This window comes from Giraffa tippelskirchi, chromosome 1 (assembly GCF_054371585.1).
Source record: "Giraffa tippelskirchi isolate mGirTip1 chromosome 1, T2T-mGirTip1v1.2.pri, whole genome shotgun sequence".
Classification (NCBI taxonomy): Eukaryota; Metazoa; Chordata; class Mammalia; order Artiodactyla; family Giraffidae; genus Giraffa; species Giraffa tippelskirchi.
In genome coordinates, this window is record NC_137275.1 from 162,817,795 (window position 1) to 162,834,883 (window position 17,089).

Consider the following 17,089-nt stretch of genomic DNA (forward strand, 5'->3'; position numbering starts at 1 on the left):
ATCGCAGTGACAGCTTTGTAAACTTCCAGTTACAGAATCTTGACTCTATCTCTCATTGTGAGGCAGTGTCTTACATTTCTAAAAGTCAGTTATTGTATGATGGGAAATTACAGAGACTATCAATGCCAGGAAACTCTCAGGCTCTAATGCACTGTGGAATATCAGCAAACTGAAGGAACTGTGGGCTCTTTGGATTCAGAAGACCTGGTGTGAACTCAACTCTGCTACTAACTGGCTGTGTGACCTTAAGTCAATCATCTCCCATCTCTGCCCCTCCATTTCCTCTTTTGTAAAATGAAGACTTACTTTATTTACAGTGTGACTGTGGGGCACATGAGAGATGACAAACATGAAAACACTATACAGGTTGTTAGTTACTAGTGCAAGCAGTGTTGCTCTTCAGAGGCCTCTCAAACTTGAGCACGCATCCGAATCACCTGGAGCATTGTTAAAATACAGCTTGCCGGGCCCCATCTCTGGAGATTCTTACTCAGTGTGTCTGGTATCTGAGAATCTGCCTCACTAGCAAATTTCTCAAGTGATGCAGAAGCTGCTGGCCTGGGAACCACACTTTGAGAACCACTGCCCTACTGAACTCCCAGTCATTTCCCCTCTTACCGCATTATGAATTCCTTAAAGCATAATCTCAACTTGTTGTGATGCCGATAAAGTTTTGGGTCAGCTGGAATTTCAGCCAAAAATACTTGGGCTACTTCCAGTGGTCCCTGACAGAAAAAAGTGAAAGACATTACTGATGTTGGAAAGAAAGCGAAATTACTTGGGAGAAAATGTTGGAGCAACTTCTTAGTTTGAACATTTAATTCTGTAGTTAGTTAAACTGAAACAAAAAATCAAGGAAGGTCTTGAACTCAGGAAAATGTTGATTCCCTAGGAAGAGTCTACAGTTTTAGGAGAACATTCGAAAGCATAAATGTATTTCCTTAATCAAATGCTGCTAATAATAGATTTTCCTTTGCATATAAAGGTAATATACTACATCAAATGGTATATGATTAGAGTTGTTTTCCTGAAAATAGGGATTGTCTTGATCCATCCATTCATATTCATTTGTCTAGTTGCCCTAGTGGCAAGCACCATTTTGTGTAATTGCTGGCTTAGTCAGAGATATGCACAGTATATGCATAATCCACATGGTTGTGGGCTTATGAAGTCTTTCATTTTCTTTTTTTTTTATATAAATTTATTTATTTTAGTTGGGGGCTAATTACTTTACAATATTGTAATAGTTTTTGCCATACATTGACATGAATCAGCCATGGGTTTACATGTGTTCCCCTTCCTGGACCCCCCTCCCACCTCCCTCCCCATCCCATCCCTCTGGGTCATCCCATTGCCCCGGCCCTGAGCCCTTGTCTCATGCATCGAACATGGAATGGTGTTCTGTTTCACATATGATAATATACATTTTTCAATGCTATTCTCCCAGAACGTCCCACCCTCACCTTCTCCCTCAGAGTCCATAAAATTGTTCTATGCATCTGTGTCTCTTATTCTGTCTCGCATATAGGGTTATCGTTACCATCTTTCAAATTCCATATATATGCATTAGTATACTGTATTGTTGTTTTTCTTTCTGGCTTACTTCACTCTGTATAATGGGCTCCAGTTTCATCCATCTCAGAAAAGAAATCCATCTCATTTCATTTTCATTAAAAGATTGGGACTTACAAAAAGCAAAAGCTTCTTAATATTTTCTGATCTTGAAAATGTAATGAATACCATTTTTGTCACCTTGATATTCTCTGGGCACAGAATTTTTGCAGGGGAGTTCAGTTGTGCAGAGTGAGGAAAGGATCATGATACTTATTGAGTTTTGAGTGTGAAGGTGTGTAGATTTAATTATGAAATTAAAGAAGCACACTGGACAGAGAGAACTGTTAGAACTCCCTCCATCTGAGGCTGGATCAGTTCCATGGCGAGACTAGAGGTAGAATTCTAATGAATCTGAGAAGATTCAGTCCGTTTTGAAGTGGCCCAAGAAGCAGGGTTCCAGGTCACTCCTGCTTTGCAGCTCCTGACATACTGGTTTCATCTGACTGACATAGGAGGTGGATGTTCTAGACCCTTTCTCTTCTCTCCTATGGCATTCTTAAGATTCATCTCAAGCCCTGCAACAACTCTGCCTAAAGTGGAGATGACTAAGCACTCCACCCGGATCATATGCCAGAACTGGCCCCAACTGAAGACTTCTCCAAGGAAATGGTACTCCTGAGACATGGTCCACTCAGCTCTAGGATTTCTTACCTACCTTTGGTTGTTACATGAAGCTGAAGAGACCTCAGGTGTTCAGTCTAAGTTTAAGAACACCATTGGCATGTTGATCAGACTTCTCACTGACTTCAAGGAAGGAGGGTGCAGACATATAATGAAAATCAAAATAACGAGAACCAGAGGAGCTGCCACCAGCTAGTTTTGCTTACCTGATTGACAGTAGCTCCAACAGAGCCTTGCAGCACCATCTGAAGCATCTTGGCATCAGGAGGCTCCTGGTTAATGGCAACTGCTAACTGCAGAGTCTTCTTCTTCATATCTTCAATGGCAACTTCAATTGGTGTCAAAACAAACTGAATGTGAGACATAAATGTAGGGAAGGTCAATGTCAGGTCTTATAAGCCATGAGCAAGCATGGAGCTCTGACAAAGGGGACACTTGGGTTTGAAGCAGCAGTGAAGGCTTTCAGAGCAATTTAGAATAATCTTGACAGGTTAAGAGGAAGGAAGAGTCTAACATTTCTTGAGTACTTATTATGTACCAGAAGCTTTACATACATTTATCATTTACCTCTTTACACAACCTCCTATTCTCTCCACTTTACAATCAAAGAAGGATTTGTAAGGTGAAGTAAGTGCCACAAAATGACACCAGTCATAGTGGGGAGGTCAGATTTTGACCACAATAATATCCACATTCAAAATCCATGTTTCTTATACACTGTTAGATTTCATTTCCTATTGTTGAACAAGTTACTTGACTTAAAATTGGGAAAGTACAGTAATCAAGACTTTCTTCTCCACCATAACACAAGATTTTGGCATCATATGTACTTTCTCTAAATCACCTTGATGGTGAATTCTTCATAAACAGAATTCTCTTCAGGGTCAATCTGCTAGTTGTTAAGTTCTGTTGGTTTGGAGTATGGTCTAAATGTTATTGGTGGAGTCACATCCCCTCCAAATTCAGGTGTTCAAGTCCTAGACCCCAGTACTTCAGATTATGACTTTAACGGAGGTAGGGTCTTTACAGGGGTAATCAAGTTCAAAGGAAGTCATTAGGAGGGCCTAATCCAACATGACTTATATGTCCATCTAAGAAGAAGAAATCTGGACACAGGGATACGCACAGGGGGAAGATGATGTAAGAAACACAGGGAGAAGGCAGCCATCTGCAAGCTAAGGAAACAAGTCTGGAACAGAACCTTCCCTCATGTCTTTCAGAAGGAACCAACTCTGCCAGTGCCTTAATTTTTGACTTCTGGTCACCGGAACTATTAGACAATTAATTTCTGTTTCTAAGCCACCCAATCTGTGGTACTTTGTTATATTAGCCTTAACAAACTAACATACTGACATTCTTGGAGGAACTACAAATGGCCAGGAAAAATTGTGAGGACTCTTACTGAGACCATGATTTCATTTCTGTGCTGTACCAACCTGTCCTAGTGCTCAGAAGTCTAAAAGAGTAAGAAATACAGCAGATACCTTCTAAGTGAACTTTCTCTTATCCAAGTCATCAGTTTGGGCTTTCTCTGCCCTCTGTGAAACCCATACTGTGATGTGGTTGCTGAACACTTGAGCTGGTGGGCAACTCTCCAGGAACCTCAGTCCCTGTGCTCCTGCACAAGGAGGTGTGTTATTCACCACAATTCATTTGTGTTTGTTCACCAACTTGCTTATGCCTGTTATACTTGTTATTTTAATGATCTAATCTAATTCAGTAATGCATAAACTGGTGAACTATGGGTGTGGAAAGAAGAAGAGTTGTTTCTATGAAAACCAAACTAATGCTTGCGCAAGACATTGTGAAACTGAGTTGCTATAAAGATTCTTGTCTTATTAGGTGTGCTCAAGACAACGGTCAAAAGCTAGGGGCAAAAAAAAAAATCATAAAAATCTAGAAGCATTCTGCTCTCATGTTGTTTTACAAGGTTCCTTAAGTTCTCACTCTGCCTTACAGAAACAAAAACTGAACACACGGACATTGCATCATGGGTGAGGTTTATACAAGAAAGACAATGCTGAATCGTGATCAGCCAACCCTAAATCACAGGCAAGGCAGGGACTCTACACAAAATGAATGACAAATAAATGCACATGTATGTCTTTTAAACTAAAAGAATATACTTATGTCTAATTTTCAGCAATTCTGTAGCTTGAGACATCTTCTTGATCCCTGAATTTGAGGCCTTTTGCTACACATGGAACCAGAAGAGAGAAAGAGGTCTTTCCTGTATCAACGTTCAGATAGGGAAACTGATGAAGATAAGTGCCTCGTGCAATGTCACAAGAGGATGCTGGGGCTGGAAGACAGCTGGTCTCCTGTCTAACTGGCATGGTGCCCTCCTACAGCTCAACATCAACTCCTTGGGGCTACTCACTTGCTGTTCCTGTCTCTGATAATTAACAACAGAATGCTCTTGGAGTCACCTGAACCTTTCAAATATGCAAAAATTCAAATAAAATCTTAAAAATTTTTATATTTCATGTAAATTTAACATTAAAATATAAATACAAAGTAAATGTTACAATCGTGTACATATATTACTATTAAAGATATAACTTTAAAATAGAATATACTTAAATATCCAGTGTGCTATAAAGCATGCAGTTGCCTAAATGGGATTCCCTGGCACCATGACAGTGAGAAGATAACCACCTTAATAAGAATTCAAAGGCATCCCTTTTTAGATTTTTATGTGAGTCTGCCATGAAGGAGCATGAAGGCAGCCTGTGTGTCATCCTGGGAGGAGACCCAGGCCCAGTGGCTCAGCCATGGCCACTGTCCAAGCCCGTTCCCCCCAGTGTCTTTACCTCCTCCTTCTGGGTGACGCTGATCCTGGTCTTGATGTAGGGGAAGGCGTGCATGGTGGTCAGGATGGTGTTCCGCCGGTACTGCTCATGCAGCTCGCCCCGAGGCCGGCCCTCCAGGGTGAAGGGGGTGGTGTACATGAACCTCCGCAGGTTGAAATTCTTCTCAAAGTAGGTTAGCCTGTCTTTCATCTCATACTCATCAAAGTAGGGCTCCACGAAAGTGATCTGTATGTAGGCCTGAGTGGGGAAAGGGAAGGGATGAGCTGGTCTGCAAACTACCCCCAGGGCCACTGGGGGGGCCCACGGGACAGAGAGTGGCAGTACCACCCCTCTGTCCTCACAAATCTGAGAGAACGAGGGGAGACATCAGCTGTTAGCCACCCTTCCTCTCCACCCCCAAGGAGGTGAGAGACAGGACTGGGAGAAGATGAAGGGAGGGTGAAGTCAGGTCCACAAGCTGCCCCTCCTAGCAGAGCTCATGACCCAACTGAAACTTGGTGTGAGAATTTGCAAACTGCTATTCAGAAGAAGCAAAACTTTGCTTTTCAGAACAACCATGCTTATTAGAATGGCCGAACTAAAGAAAACTGACAATGCCAAGGGCTGACAAGGATAGGGAGCTGCGGGAGCTTTCATACACTGATGGTGGGACTGTACAATGGTACAGACACCTTATGAAACAGACTGGCAGTTTCTTATACTGTTGAATTTTATTGATCATATGACCCAGCAACCCCACTTTGGTGTGTGTGCCAGCAGAAATGAAAACTTGTGTTTATATTAAACCCTGAACTCAAATGTCTATAGCAGCAGTATATATAATAGACAAAAAATAGGAATAACCCAAGTGTCCTTCAAGTGGGAAATGGATAAATAAACTCTGGTACATCCATACAACAGAATACTACTCAGTAGTAAAATGGAATGAACCATTACAATATGGGTGAATCACAAATGCACTGTGCTAAGTGAAAGAAGTCAGACTCAAAATGCTGTATGATTCCATTTATTTATGATATGATTCTATTTATATGGCATTCTGGAAAAAACAAAACTACAAAGACAGAATATAGATTAATGACTTTCAGGGGCTAAAAACAGAAGAAGGGGATGACCACAAAGAGGCATGGGGAAATAAATATTTTGGGGTGATGGAACTTATCTCTTGATTTAAAATTCATAGAGATACACACAAAAAAGGGAGTTTTATAGCATGTATTTAATTTTAAAATGTATGCACATACACATGCACCCATACCAACACACTATGAAGAAGAGCACTTATTAAGAAAGAAGGCCTCAAAAAAAAAAAAAAAAAGAATGATAATGACCACAGACTCTGTAACACTCATCCACTGAAATAGACAGATAAGGTCACTGACTATTAATAAATACACACAAATCACTATTTAGTATGATGAAATCTGGTTATAATCCTGGGTACAGATTATCATTTAAAACTCTCACACCTTACTTTGGGCATCTTAACAGAGGGGAAAACAGCACTCTACATCAGATACATCACCAATAACTCTACATGGCATGTGCTATGCATAGCTCACCAGGGGTAAACAGCCAATCTTGTCTTTCAAAGACCTCAAACATTTCTGTGTGAAGCACTTCTACTCACCACAGTTATTGCTTCAAGCCTAGATTAGGGAATGTATCTGAAGTAAGTCCTTAGAAATATGTAGAAAAACAAACTCTTATATTTGGACACTTTCTTCCTACTGGCATCATCTTCATAATATCTTAGAGGGCAGAACTGAAAGAAGAGTTTGGACTCTTCACTTCATAGGCCTGCTGGATGGCAACTGTTCCCTCTGTCCCCCAGGCCTTAAAAATACCTTGAACTTGCATTATGTCCAACAGCTTAGAATCTCATGTACATATCTGGGGTGAGCAGGCAGTCATCACCCCATGGTATAATAAGGAATATTTCTGGTCTTTGTCCTTCTTTCTTAGCACAGCGCTTCAAAACCTCTTGGAATTTCCTCAATGATAGTCACTGTTATTCTCATGAAGTAACTCATGGTGAGTCCCTAGATAGCTTCAGGATGATGGCTGGTCATCAATAAGAACAATCTTCAGATTAGACAACTGGGACTTTGGGCCAGCCTGACTGCTGGGGTAGGAGCAGGCTGGTGACTGAGCTCAGTAATGTAGTTGATGATTTAATCAAACATGCCTATGTAATGGGATCTCAATAAAAACCCTGGACAACAAGGCTCAGTGGAGCTTCTCTGTTGGTGAACACATTGATATGTCAGGAGGGCGCCAGGCCTGGATTCCACAAGGAGAAGGCATAGAAGCTCTGGGATAGAACTAGCCCTTTGTGCAACCTTTATCACAAAACTATAAGCATCAGTATAGCCCTTTTCTGAGTTCTGCGAGTCATTCTACTGGATTATCTACTGAAAAGTGCCAAGGGAACCCACATATTTGTATTTGTCTGGTCAGAAATGCAGGCTGCTTGGGGTCCCACTTGAGGCCGGCATCTAAAGTGAGGGCAAGCTCCTGCAGGACTGAGCCTTAGCTGGCAGAGTCTGACACTAACTCTGCATGCTGAGCATCAGAATTGCACTGTGGTACACCCAGCTGGGGGTGAGACAGAATACACCCTCATATGAAAAGTGAGGAAACTGAAGTCCAAGCCCTTTTAATCATTCCTCCAACAGCACAATGACCCTGTATTTGGCTGAAAAGAATGCCTCCACCAAATGCTGTCAGTGAGAAGTTTGTATCTTTTCAACATACTTTAAATTGAAGATTCGAAGCTTTAATAGAAGGGCAGTAAAGAAGTGATTAGAAATGCAGGTTTGAGGATCACAGACCCCAAGTTTGAATACTGGCTTTGACACTTGCATGATCTTGTAAGTTGCTTACCTATTCTAGATCTTTCTTACTTTTCTCATCTGTAAAATGGGAATAACAATATTTACATCAAGGAGCTGTAGGAAGATGAAATGCAATGGTGTATGTAAAGGGTCTAATACACTGTCAAGCATACAGCTGCTCTTTAATAAATGGTGGCCCTTATTACGATCCTTGCCATCGAGTATGGTTTAAGACTTAACCATTAAACCATAAACAAACAAACAAAAAAATTGGTTGCATTGAAATGACGTGGAGTCCAGACAGAGGAGGTCATCTTCTGTTTTGGAGGTAGAACAAAGGGAATCAGAGCCTGATGGCTATTTTTTGCAATATTCCCATACCTTGTTAGGGTCCAACTTGGTTTTGTCCACAGGAGCAGAATCTTTTATCACTTCCACAAATTCTGCACCAAAACATTGACTATAAAATGCCTACGCAAGAGAAACCAACAGATTATAAAGGTTATTTTAACATGCTGCAACTCTTTGTCTCTAGAAGCGGAATAAGTTTGGAACAAATGTATGGTAGAATGTGCTCTCTGAATTATTTAATGTCTCTCCGAGCTAATGAGGCAAGTTCAGCATTTCCTGAGACAAAAATAAAAATAAAAGGAAGTCTAGCATTTGCAAACTGATCTATACTTCTATATAAAATATATGCTTGACATCTAATTCAACAGCATCATCTATTTCCAGAAGATGATCTGGGGCACAGAACTATTTACTTCTTGCCTTTTGTACCCTAGGAACTTGGAGGTCACGAGGCTTCCCACAGTGTGACAAACCACAGTGCACAGGAAGATAAAATATATGCTTCTAGTTCTAAATTGGGGAAACATATTAGGAAACCAAGTGGCCTGGGGTCAATTGCTAGTTCCTCTCATGAGCTGAAAAACTGCGCAAGTCACCCATTCACTTTGAACCATGGCTTCGTTGGGTCAAGTAAGGATTAAAGTCTCTTGTCTCATTTGGCATGGATGGATAGTATTGATATAAGGAGCAATTTGACAACAAAAGTGTTTTAAGTTTGACAGTCATGAAAGGACATAAATTCAAAGCAATAGCAAGAAAGCAAAAAATGAATTTCCAGTTAATTGTCATCAGCATTTCAGGGGACCCAGTTATTCAGCTTGAAATGATTTTGCTTAGGGGGCACCCCATGACTTTCCTCCTGAGTTCTTAGCGCCTGGACCTTTCCATGTCTGTTTCTTTCTTTCTCACTTTTCTCTAGGTTGTTTCTCTCTTTCTCCAGCTTTTCCTCCAAGAACACGCTGCTCTCTTCTGTTACATTCTGGGTCAAATGTAAACAGCAGGTTGGACTGGGGCTGCCAGAACATGGGATTGGGTGCTGACTCTGATTATCCACAGAGGGGTGCTCCTTGGATCAAGAGGAAGAGTTCACTGTGGGCAGGACACAGTGGGCCTACAGTCGAGCATCTCCAAATCATAAGCCGAAGTGTTGTCTGGTAACACCAAAAAGATGACCATAGAATTTTCTAGGGGAAATTTGATAATTTTTCCAGATGATTTTAAAGTCAAGATGATAAACTCCAAGCTGAAAAACTATTACTGAAATTTGGAAAGCTTTACAAGAAAGCACATGATATTGATTTGGATATTCTTGAAAATATTTACCATATAAATTTACAAACTTTGAAGAGTATGGGGCTTCCCAGGTGGCACTAGTGGTAAAGAACCTGCCTCCCAATGCAAGAGACATAAGAGACTCAAGTTTGATCCCTGGGTTAGGAAGATCCGCTGGAGGAGGCTATTCACTCCAGTATTCTTGCCTGGAGAATCTCACGGACAGAGGAGCCTGATGGGCTACAGTCCAAGGAGTCACAAAGAGTCAGACGTGACTGAAGAGTTAGCATGCACACAGGCATCCTTACCTTGCTTCATCTCATGATTTCACCTAATATCTTGCTTTTATACAGGCAATGTGGAAAACTTTATATATGGATCAATGATGAATGTATGACTCTTAGTTTTGTTGTAATGACCCATTACAACTTGCTTTTTGTAAAGTATACAATGTTAATCACCCGGAATCACTTGTCTTACCTCTAGTCTGTGAGAGATCTCAGGAAGCTTGGTAATTGCAGGCTCTTTGTAAACAAATTCCTTCTCATCCAAATCCCCAAACTTGGATCCATAGAAACCAACTCGGAAGTAGGTTCCAAACATCCTCTTATGACCCTGATGGACAAAATAAGAAAACCTCTCCTTAGTTTTGTAATTCATGAGGATCCATTGGGTTGCAAAGGGCAAGAGTCTTTTATTGTTGCGTTACAAGGCATTTTATTCCTATGGCAAATACAAACAATTCACTCCTTTAAAAAAATTAATGTTTATAGAACAAACTTGGGAAATAATAGCAAAAAAAAAAAAAAAAACAACCCATGAAAGATTTCTAGGATTTCTTTTAAGTGAATTTAAGAGATTTTCACATTCCTGGTTGCAAAGTAATTTAACTGCCTTCTTTCACAGTTTGAATTACAGTCCTCCATTTCCAGCCCTTTTGCATTTGATAGGAGAGAGCTATAGTACTGATGTCCATAAGGTCAGTCACTCCCTAGAGAGGAAGGAGGGCTAAGCATCTCTGAGACAGAGTCACCTGCTATCAGATTACAGGACTTGTTAGTCAGGATCCTCAGCTACCTTGCTAATGATGCTGTCAAAGGCCTTCTGCAGCTTTTCATGGGTGGAGGTCAGCTTCCGGAAGTCTCGATGAGCTTCCAGGATGGGGATGACCAGCTTGTAGACCTCATTAACCGTCTCGTACAGTCCTCCCTTGGAAAGAGGAGGAAAAAAATCAAAGAGAATTTAATCCACTGGGCACTAGGAATGGATTTATTATTGGCACCACAATATCTTACAGTACAGGAATAAACTCTGAGTATCTTTGGGATGGTTGTAGCATTCAAACTGAACTAGATACATGCTAAATGGTCCTATCTGATAATGTTAAGTTGGAAAAAGGGGTTTCCTAGGGAAAAAAATAGGACAGGAGACTGGCAGCGGGGACTAAGAACAATTCAGGGAGGCAATCTTGGGCATCTATAGCCAGATGGGGGTCCTCATATAGCCAGATGTTCACTGAATGCATGAAAAGACTTAGGAGTCTAACTAGCTGGTTTTCTTGAATTTCAGGAAAAACAAAGTATCCTGGATGTTATCTGGATTCTGAAAGGGAAAGCTGGAAAAAAAGAAGATAATTAAAACAACAATTAAAATACATAGGTTGTAGGGTGGAAACTTGGAAATGAAAAGTAGAGAAGAATGAAAAATATTAGGATGAAAACAAATTGGATTAGCTAAATTGAGTGAAGTATTAAATATTTACTTGGCTTAAAATTTGAGGGAGTAGGGAAATTATGAAAATGAACAACAGACTTTCTTTCCTGACCTGAAACTCAGTAACTTAATCTATACATTTTTTCCCTTTAATTTGGAGTATTCAGACCCAGACTGGGCTTTCCACGTGGCTCAGTGGTGAAGAATAATCTGCAATGCAGGAGACATAGGTTCAATCCCTGGGTCGGGAAGATCTCTTGGAAGAGAAATGGCAATCCACTCCAATATTCTTGCCTGGGAAATCCCATGGACAGCAGGGCCTGGAGGGCTACAGTTTCTGGGGTCTCAAAAGAGTTGGACATGACTGAACCAGACCCACAACAGACCCAGATTAGGTTAGTGAGGGGAGTGTCTGTGCTTTCTACTCCTACATTTCTCTGAGCTGTCCGCGGTCTGTGACAATCCTGAGGATTACTCAGCTGTCAGGAAAGCTCTGTCTATTTTTCTTCTCTTCTCCCAGAGGCTCCACCCCAGGAGTTCTCTCAAGGAGAGTAGATGAGAGAATGAGAACATGCCTTGTGATTTATTGTGTAAGCCTGGGCAAGCCATTTCACCTTGCTGTGGCTTAGTTTCCACCTCTATTAAATGGAAATAATACTGTGAAACTGCTACCCAGCTAATGAGCATGTAGTGAAAGCCAGAATATTGCAGTGATGACAGGCTTTCTCACCTCCCTGAGAGCTGAGCCAATTTACATATATCAAAGTCCTCCAGCCCCTCCCCTGCCCTGTGCATCCCTGCACGTGGTGTCATCATGAAGTGGAACTGACTAGCTGGGCGCTAAAACCCACACACAGGGCACTAGCACTGTGGCGACCCAGAGGGCGGTGTGTACTGACCGTGCTGAAGAGCTCGGCCGCCTGCTCCAGTAGGCCCACCAGGCCGCTCTCCGTGAAGTACCGGCCGGAGCACACCCCATCTTCATCAGGCGACAGGGTGTCATCAGAGACGGCAGACTCCTCCAGCACGTTGGAAGAAATATTCTGTAAGAGAACACAGTATGAGCCCGGAGAATTGGGGAACCCAACTAACAAGGCACCACAGGAGTCCACAGTAGGGATGAGGAAGCCATCACTCCACAATAGCCTCACCTTGTATGATTGTAAAAGGTCTGTAATTCCATCTAGAACAGCCTCTGGCTGCCACTCATTTTGAAAGAACACATAGAACCACTGGCCTTCAAAACTCAAGATTTTCTTTTCTTTTTAACCATTGGCAGACACAGAAAGGACACTTACCTCAGCGTAACAACAGCTGAGTTGCTTTAGAGAAAGGACCCTAAGGGACATTCAGCAGGGACTGTGGTTTTTTAAATAAACTTTTTAAAAAGTTAATTAGACTCTTTGTTTCACCAGCTGAGTGAAACTCTAAAGTACTTACTACTACTGACTTGGCTTGTAGGTGAACAGTCATAATATCACATGACAATTGCAAATGAGAAGGCCTTCTTTATGGGAATCTTTACGACAATGCAGCAGTTACTGTTTTTTTTCCTCTCCCCTCAATCATTTTGTTCCTTTCTACAACACTTTTCTTTTATATAAACCATAAACCTGAAAGTCTCTCATAGAGAATGCAGTGATCAGGGCCAGGGCTAGGGTGAGCAAGGTGAAAACCCCAGGTCACAACATTTAAGGAACACTCACGCTCAGGGTTCTGTAAGATATGACCTGGAACTTGCTGGACCCCGAGAGTGAGTGCTGCCTTAAATTCTGCACTTTGCATGCCTTGCTCACCTCACCCTAGTTCCGGCTCTGGCAGGGACTCTCATACTTTTGACAGGCCAAGAATCATTTTCTTCAATCTGTCTCATGGCTATAGAAAAAATGCACATGGAGCATTAAAAAAAACTGGAAACCTTTGTAGCTTAGGACTGGCAAACAGGTAGCACACATGCTATTTCTTCATATGTCTAGACTCGTAGCAGACAGAACTAACTTATTATAGTACTCTTTTTCCTGAAGCTTTTTTCAAAATTCCTCTCAGTATGGTACTCCAATCAGCCACTATCAATTGACCAGGGTTGGCTACTGATGTAAAATCTGTCTGTCTCGTGTTGGCCTGGCTAGCATGATTGAGTGACTCATCCTGAGCATCAAGGAAGAGAGAGTTATTCCAATCCTCTATCTTCATACTCAACATTATAAGGTAGTTTTGGGAATACAGGAGACTCTCAGAACCTTTTGTGACCAGTCTTTCTTTCAAACCTGGTCTTTCTACTATGATGTTTCTGAACTAGAAATAACCGAAGGTCCAAGAGATTTCACTGAAAGAGCCTAATGACCCAAGAAACGAATACCATTAGTATTGTATGCAATTGTCCACATGTAGAGGAATATATTTGCAGTTATGCAGTCTTATTAGCTGTAGTCAGAGGGAAAAGATTCTGGGCAGATTTTTCTGGCTTCAGAATCAAGGAGGTAAAAGTAACATCAGTATCTAAGAATGTAGACATATCTACATTTGTGGAATAAATACTGCACTCTGGGGCACAGAATTTCAACGATCTCAGCTCCTTGGAATTCAGTGGCCTCAGGGTTATTTTCCTTGCACAGATTTATTTATCTCCAGTTTATAATTCCTTTCCAAAAATTCAATTTTACTGGAGCAGGACAAGGTTGAAAACTAAAGCACACAGCATTTAAGAAATCAACACTGGACATCTGTTGTTAATGCTGCCCAAAATTCCTTCATCCTTCTATAAAGCAAAGCCTCCAGGGAAATTTCCATCCATAACTCCAGGTGTAGACCTCAACTCTGGTCCAGCCAATCATAGCATTCCATGTCTCTGGCCACTATGATTGGTTCACAGATGAGCACATGACCCTGTCAGAACCAACAGATGCACTGAGACTATCTCTGCAACTTCTGGAAATAAGGCATTTCTCTATTGTCCTGGACTTGAACCTAGGGAGATGTAAACAAATATTTCTCAATGAGTGTGGGAAGCCAGTGAAGAAAGAAACTGAGTTGACATAACAGAAAGCAGAGACTGGAAGTGATGATGACATGAGGTCTGATGACATTGTTTGGGCCCCTAGGTCCAGTTTGGCAGGTGCTACTCCAGAATCATCTCTCTCATGTAAGGTGATAAATTCCATTTCTACCTTAGGTCAGTCTGGGTTAGGTTTTCTGTCATGTGCAAGCACACATTTCCTAAAAGATTTGCTATGTCTCATTTGAGAGAAAGGAGACTTGGTTCATAAGCATCAACATAATTTGGCTTCTCTTCTCACCATGTTCTGTGTGTTATGAAGACCTCATTCTTCACAGTTCCTTCTGCTTCCCCTTCCCCATCTTTCTGAACTTTTCATGGCCCCCAAGCTGGGTCACATGATAAATACTCACAGTTTCTTGTACCTCTTTATTACAGCAGTTATCATAATTGTAATTGAATAAGAAATGGAAGAATTAGCTATATGATGTCACTCTCTGGCTGGAATGTAAAGTTTATGAGGACAAAATAAATGCTCAATAAATATCACTGAAAAGAATGAAAGAGTGAATAAAGAGCTATGAAAAAATAGAGCTATATACCCCCACGTAGGGACAACATGGAGTTTTTCTGCTGTTTCTAGAATAACTATTCTACTCAGCTTGGTATGACTTACTATAAGCAATAGAATTCTAGGTGAAATAAGAATTGCAAGGCTTACTAAACATGAAACAATAATTAAATGCCATTAATATTTAAGCGATAAATATAAAATAAATACAGTAAATGGGAAAAAGGCATTAAAGTTTATAAGCAATAGTTTAGTTAATGAAACAAGATAAAAGGATGATATAATTCCACATTAAGTGGTAAGCCCAAAGATTTCTGGGAACTGAAAGAGTAGTACTTATATTTTTCCTTGCTAATATCAAATGGTCAAAATAAATTTGGCAAAAAAACAAATATATCTAAAATTGGTTTTTATACCTTTCTTCACTATTACGTGATTCAAAATCAGGTGTGATATTTTTATGCTTTTTGGGTAAGAATTAAATTTTTGGCTTTTTATAATGAACATTTCTGAATTGAGAATAAAATTTATTTGCTGAGAATGAAATGACAAATATTATTGGTATTGAAGACCATAAGAAAGGAGGAATTAATCATATGAGGTAATACCCAGATTGCCTGGTGAACAGTATTCAGGAAATCAGAAACTCCTGGCTCTGCCAACAGCAGTTTTTGTGTCTTACTTTCTAAGCCTGGGAAAGCTACTTTGAATTATCTCCTCTTTCTGGTTCACACAGCATCACAAAACTGTGTTGAAGAGCAATAATGAGAATAAAGCCTTTTATAAAATCAGTCCTGTAAATTCAAACAGGAATAATCCAAACATTTGTAAAGTAAATGACTTTGTGAGTCTGCCTTGAAAAGGGCTCTCTTTCTATACTATATTGTTACAGGTTTCAGGGATGGTCATTGCTCTGGATTAGGATTCTAAAAGTAATCATAAAATTTTTGTTTCCTCTAAAGACTGTTTAAAGTACTCAGCAAAAACAGTCCAAGTGACCACTGAGCATTGCAACCTGAACCAACTTTCAGACCTAGCAGACAATTTCCCACTGCTAACAATGGGTAATATTCAACTTATCCTAAGACAGTATCAATTCAACCCTTTTTTCCTTCCCAGGTCAGTTTGGGAATTTTCTCAATTTTAGATTAGAGAGGAAGATGTTAAAGAGTTGGGGAGTGTAATCAAAGGAATGGGCCCGGAGGGGAGTAATTAATCCAGTATTTGGAAAAAATACTTTCACATTTGTCAGTATACTGTGCCAATTACAAGTCTTTGAGAAAGAGTTTAAATGACCTTAGAAAAGTTGCTCTCTCACTTTAGCTGTGCAGTGGGAGTAATAATATCTTCTCTATTTGTCTGTTTCACTGGTTTACAGAGAAGGTCAAATGAAATCATGAATGTGAAAGTGTTTAGGAATGTCAAAATGCCTATCAAATCTATATTTACTGTAAATAATACTTGAAAAAAAACCCCAAGACAGTAAAGCAATTAGAAGAGGCAAATATAATACACTAAAGCAGGTCTTCTCAACCTTGGCAATGTTGATATTTGGGGGCCAGATATTTTTTTTGTGGTAGGAGTTGTCCTGTGCATTGTAGGTTGTTTAGCAGCATCCCTGGCTTATACGTATTAAATGCCACTAGTACCCACCCTCCCACCCTCAGTTGTAACAACCAAAAATATTTTCAGAGATTGGCAAATGCCCCTAGTTGAGAGCCACTGCACCAAAGGAAAAGGTGAACTTGCCCCCACCTGAAAGCTGACGCTACCCACGGGCAGGTAGCTGTGGTCCTCCAACATGCTCAGATATTCGGCCACCAAAGCAGCCGCATGTACCAGGCACATAGCGGCCTCTGTGTAGCATTTCCTCTTGGTGTGTTTCTCTGCCATGTTCTGGAGCCAGGTCAGCCGCAGATCAGGAGATGCCTGGTAACTCTTGGCAATTCTGAATACGGGTTTACAAAGTTTCAAAGACAACTGGTTAGTGATACTGTTTTTCTATTGGGTATGGATACCTTTTTCCCCTTGAGAGTTTTGCCTACATGTTCAGAAAATGAGAGAAAAGGCAAACATGTATCAGTCCAATTGTGTTTATTTCATGTCTAGGGTGTGTAGGACCCTAAGAATGCTATCATTTAATTAAAGATTTATGGGGGAAGAAAAGACCTGATAAAATGATGTCTATTTGAATGGAGCACTAGTCATTTTCCTTCCTTTACTTTCGTTTACCTCAAAATAATAACAGAAGACAAAAAGTACTACCCTTCTTATGACATCATGTCAGAACAATTTTGTCTTT

General features: G+C 40.6%; 1 protein-coding gene across 2 annotated transcripts in view; it reads right to left on the minus strand.

The window, feature by feature from the left end:
- Nucleotides 1-17,089, minus strand: part of DOCK8 (dedicator of cytokinesis 8) — a 173,383-nt gene that overhangs the window by 11,089 nt on the left and 145,205 nt on the right. For both annotated transcript variants that reach the window (XM_081502767.1, XM_081502760.1), the window contains exons 39-46: nucleotides 16,543-16,735; nucleotides 12,121-12,264; nucleotides 10,586-10,717; nucleotides 9,989-10,123; nucleotides 8,267-8,356; nucleotides 5,049-5,285; nucleotides 2,442-2,585; nucleotides 619-725 (exon numbers count right to left, since the gene is read on the minus strand). In XM_081502767.1, coding sequence (XP_081358893.1) covers nucleotides 619-725; nucleotides 2,442-2,585; nucleotides 5,049-5,285; nucleotides 8,267-8,356; nucleotides 9,989-10,123; nucleotides 10,586-10,717; nucleotides 12,121-12,264; nucleotides 16,543-16,735 — 1,182 coding nt within the window. The remainder of the gene's footprint in view (nucleotides 1-618; nucleotides 726-2,441; nucleotides 2,586-5,048; nucleotides 5,286-8,266; nucleotides 8,357-9,988; nucleotides 10,124-10,585; nucleotides 10,718-12,120; nucleotides 12,265-16,542; nucleotides 16,736-17,089) is intronic.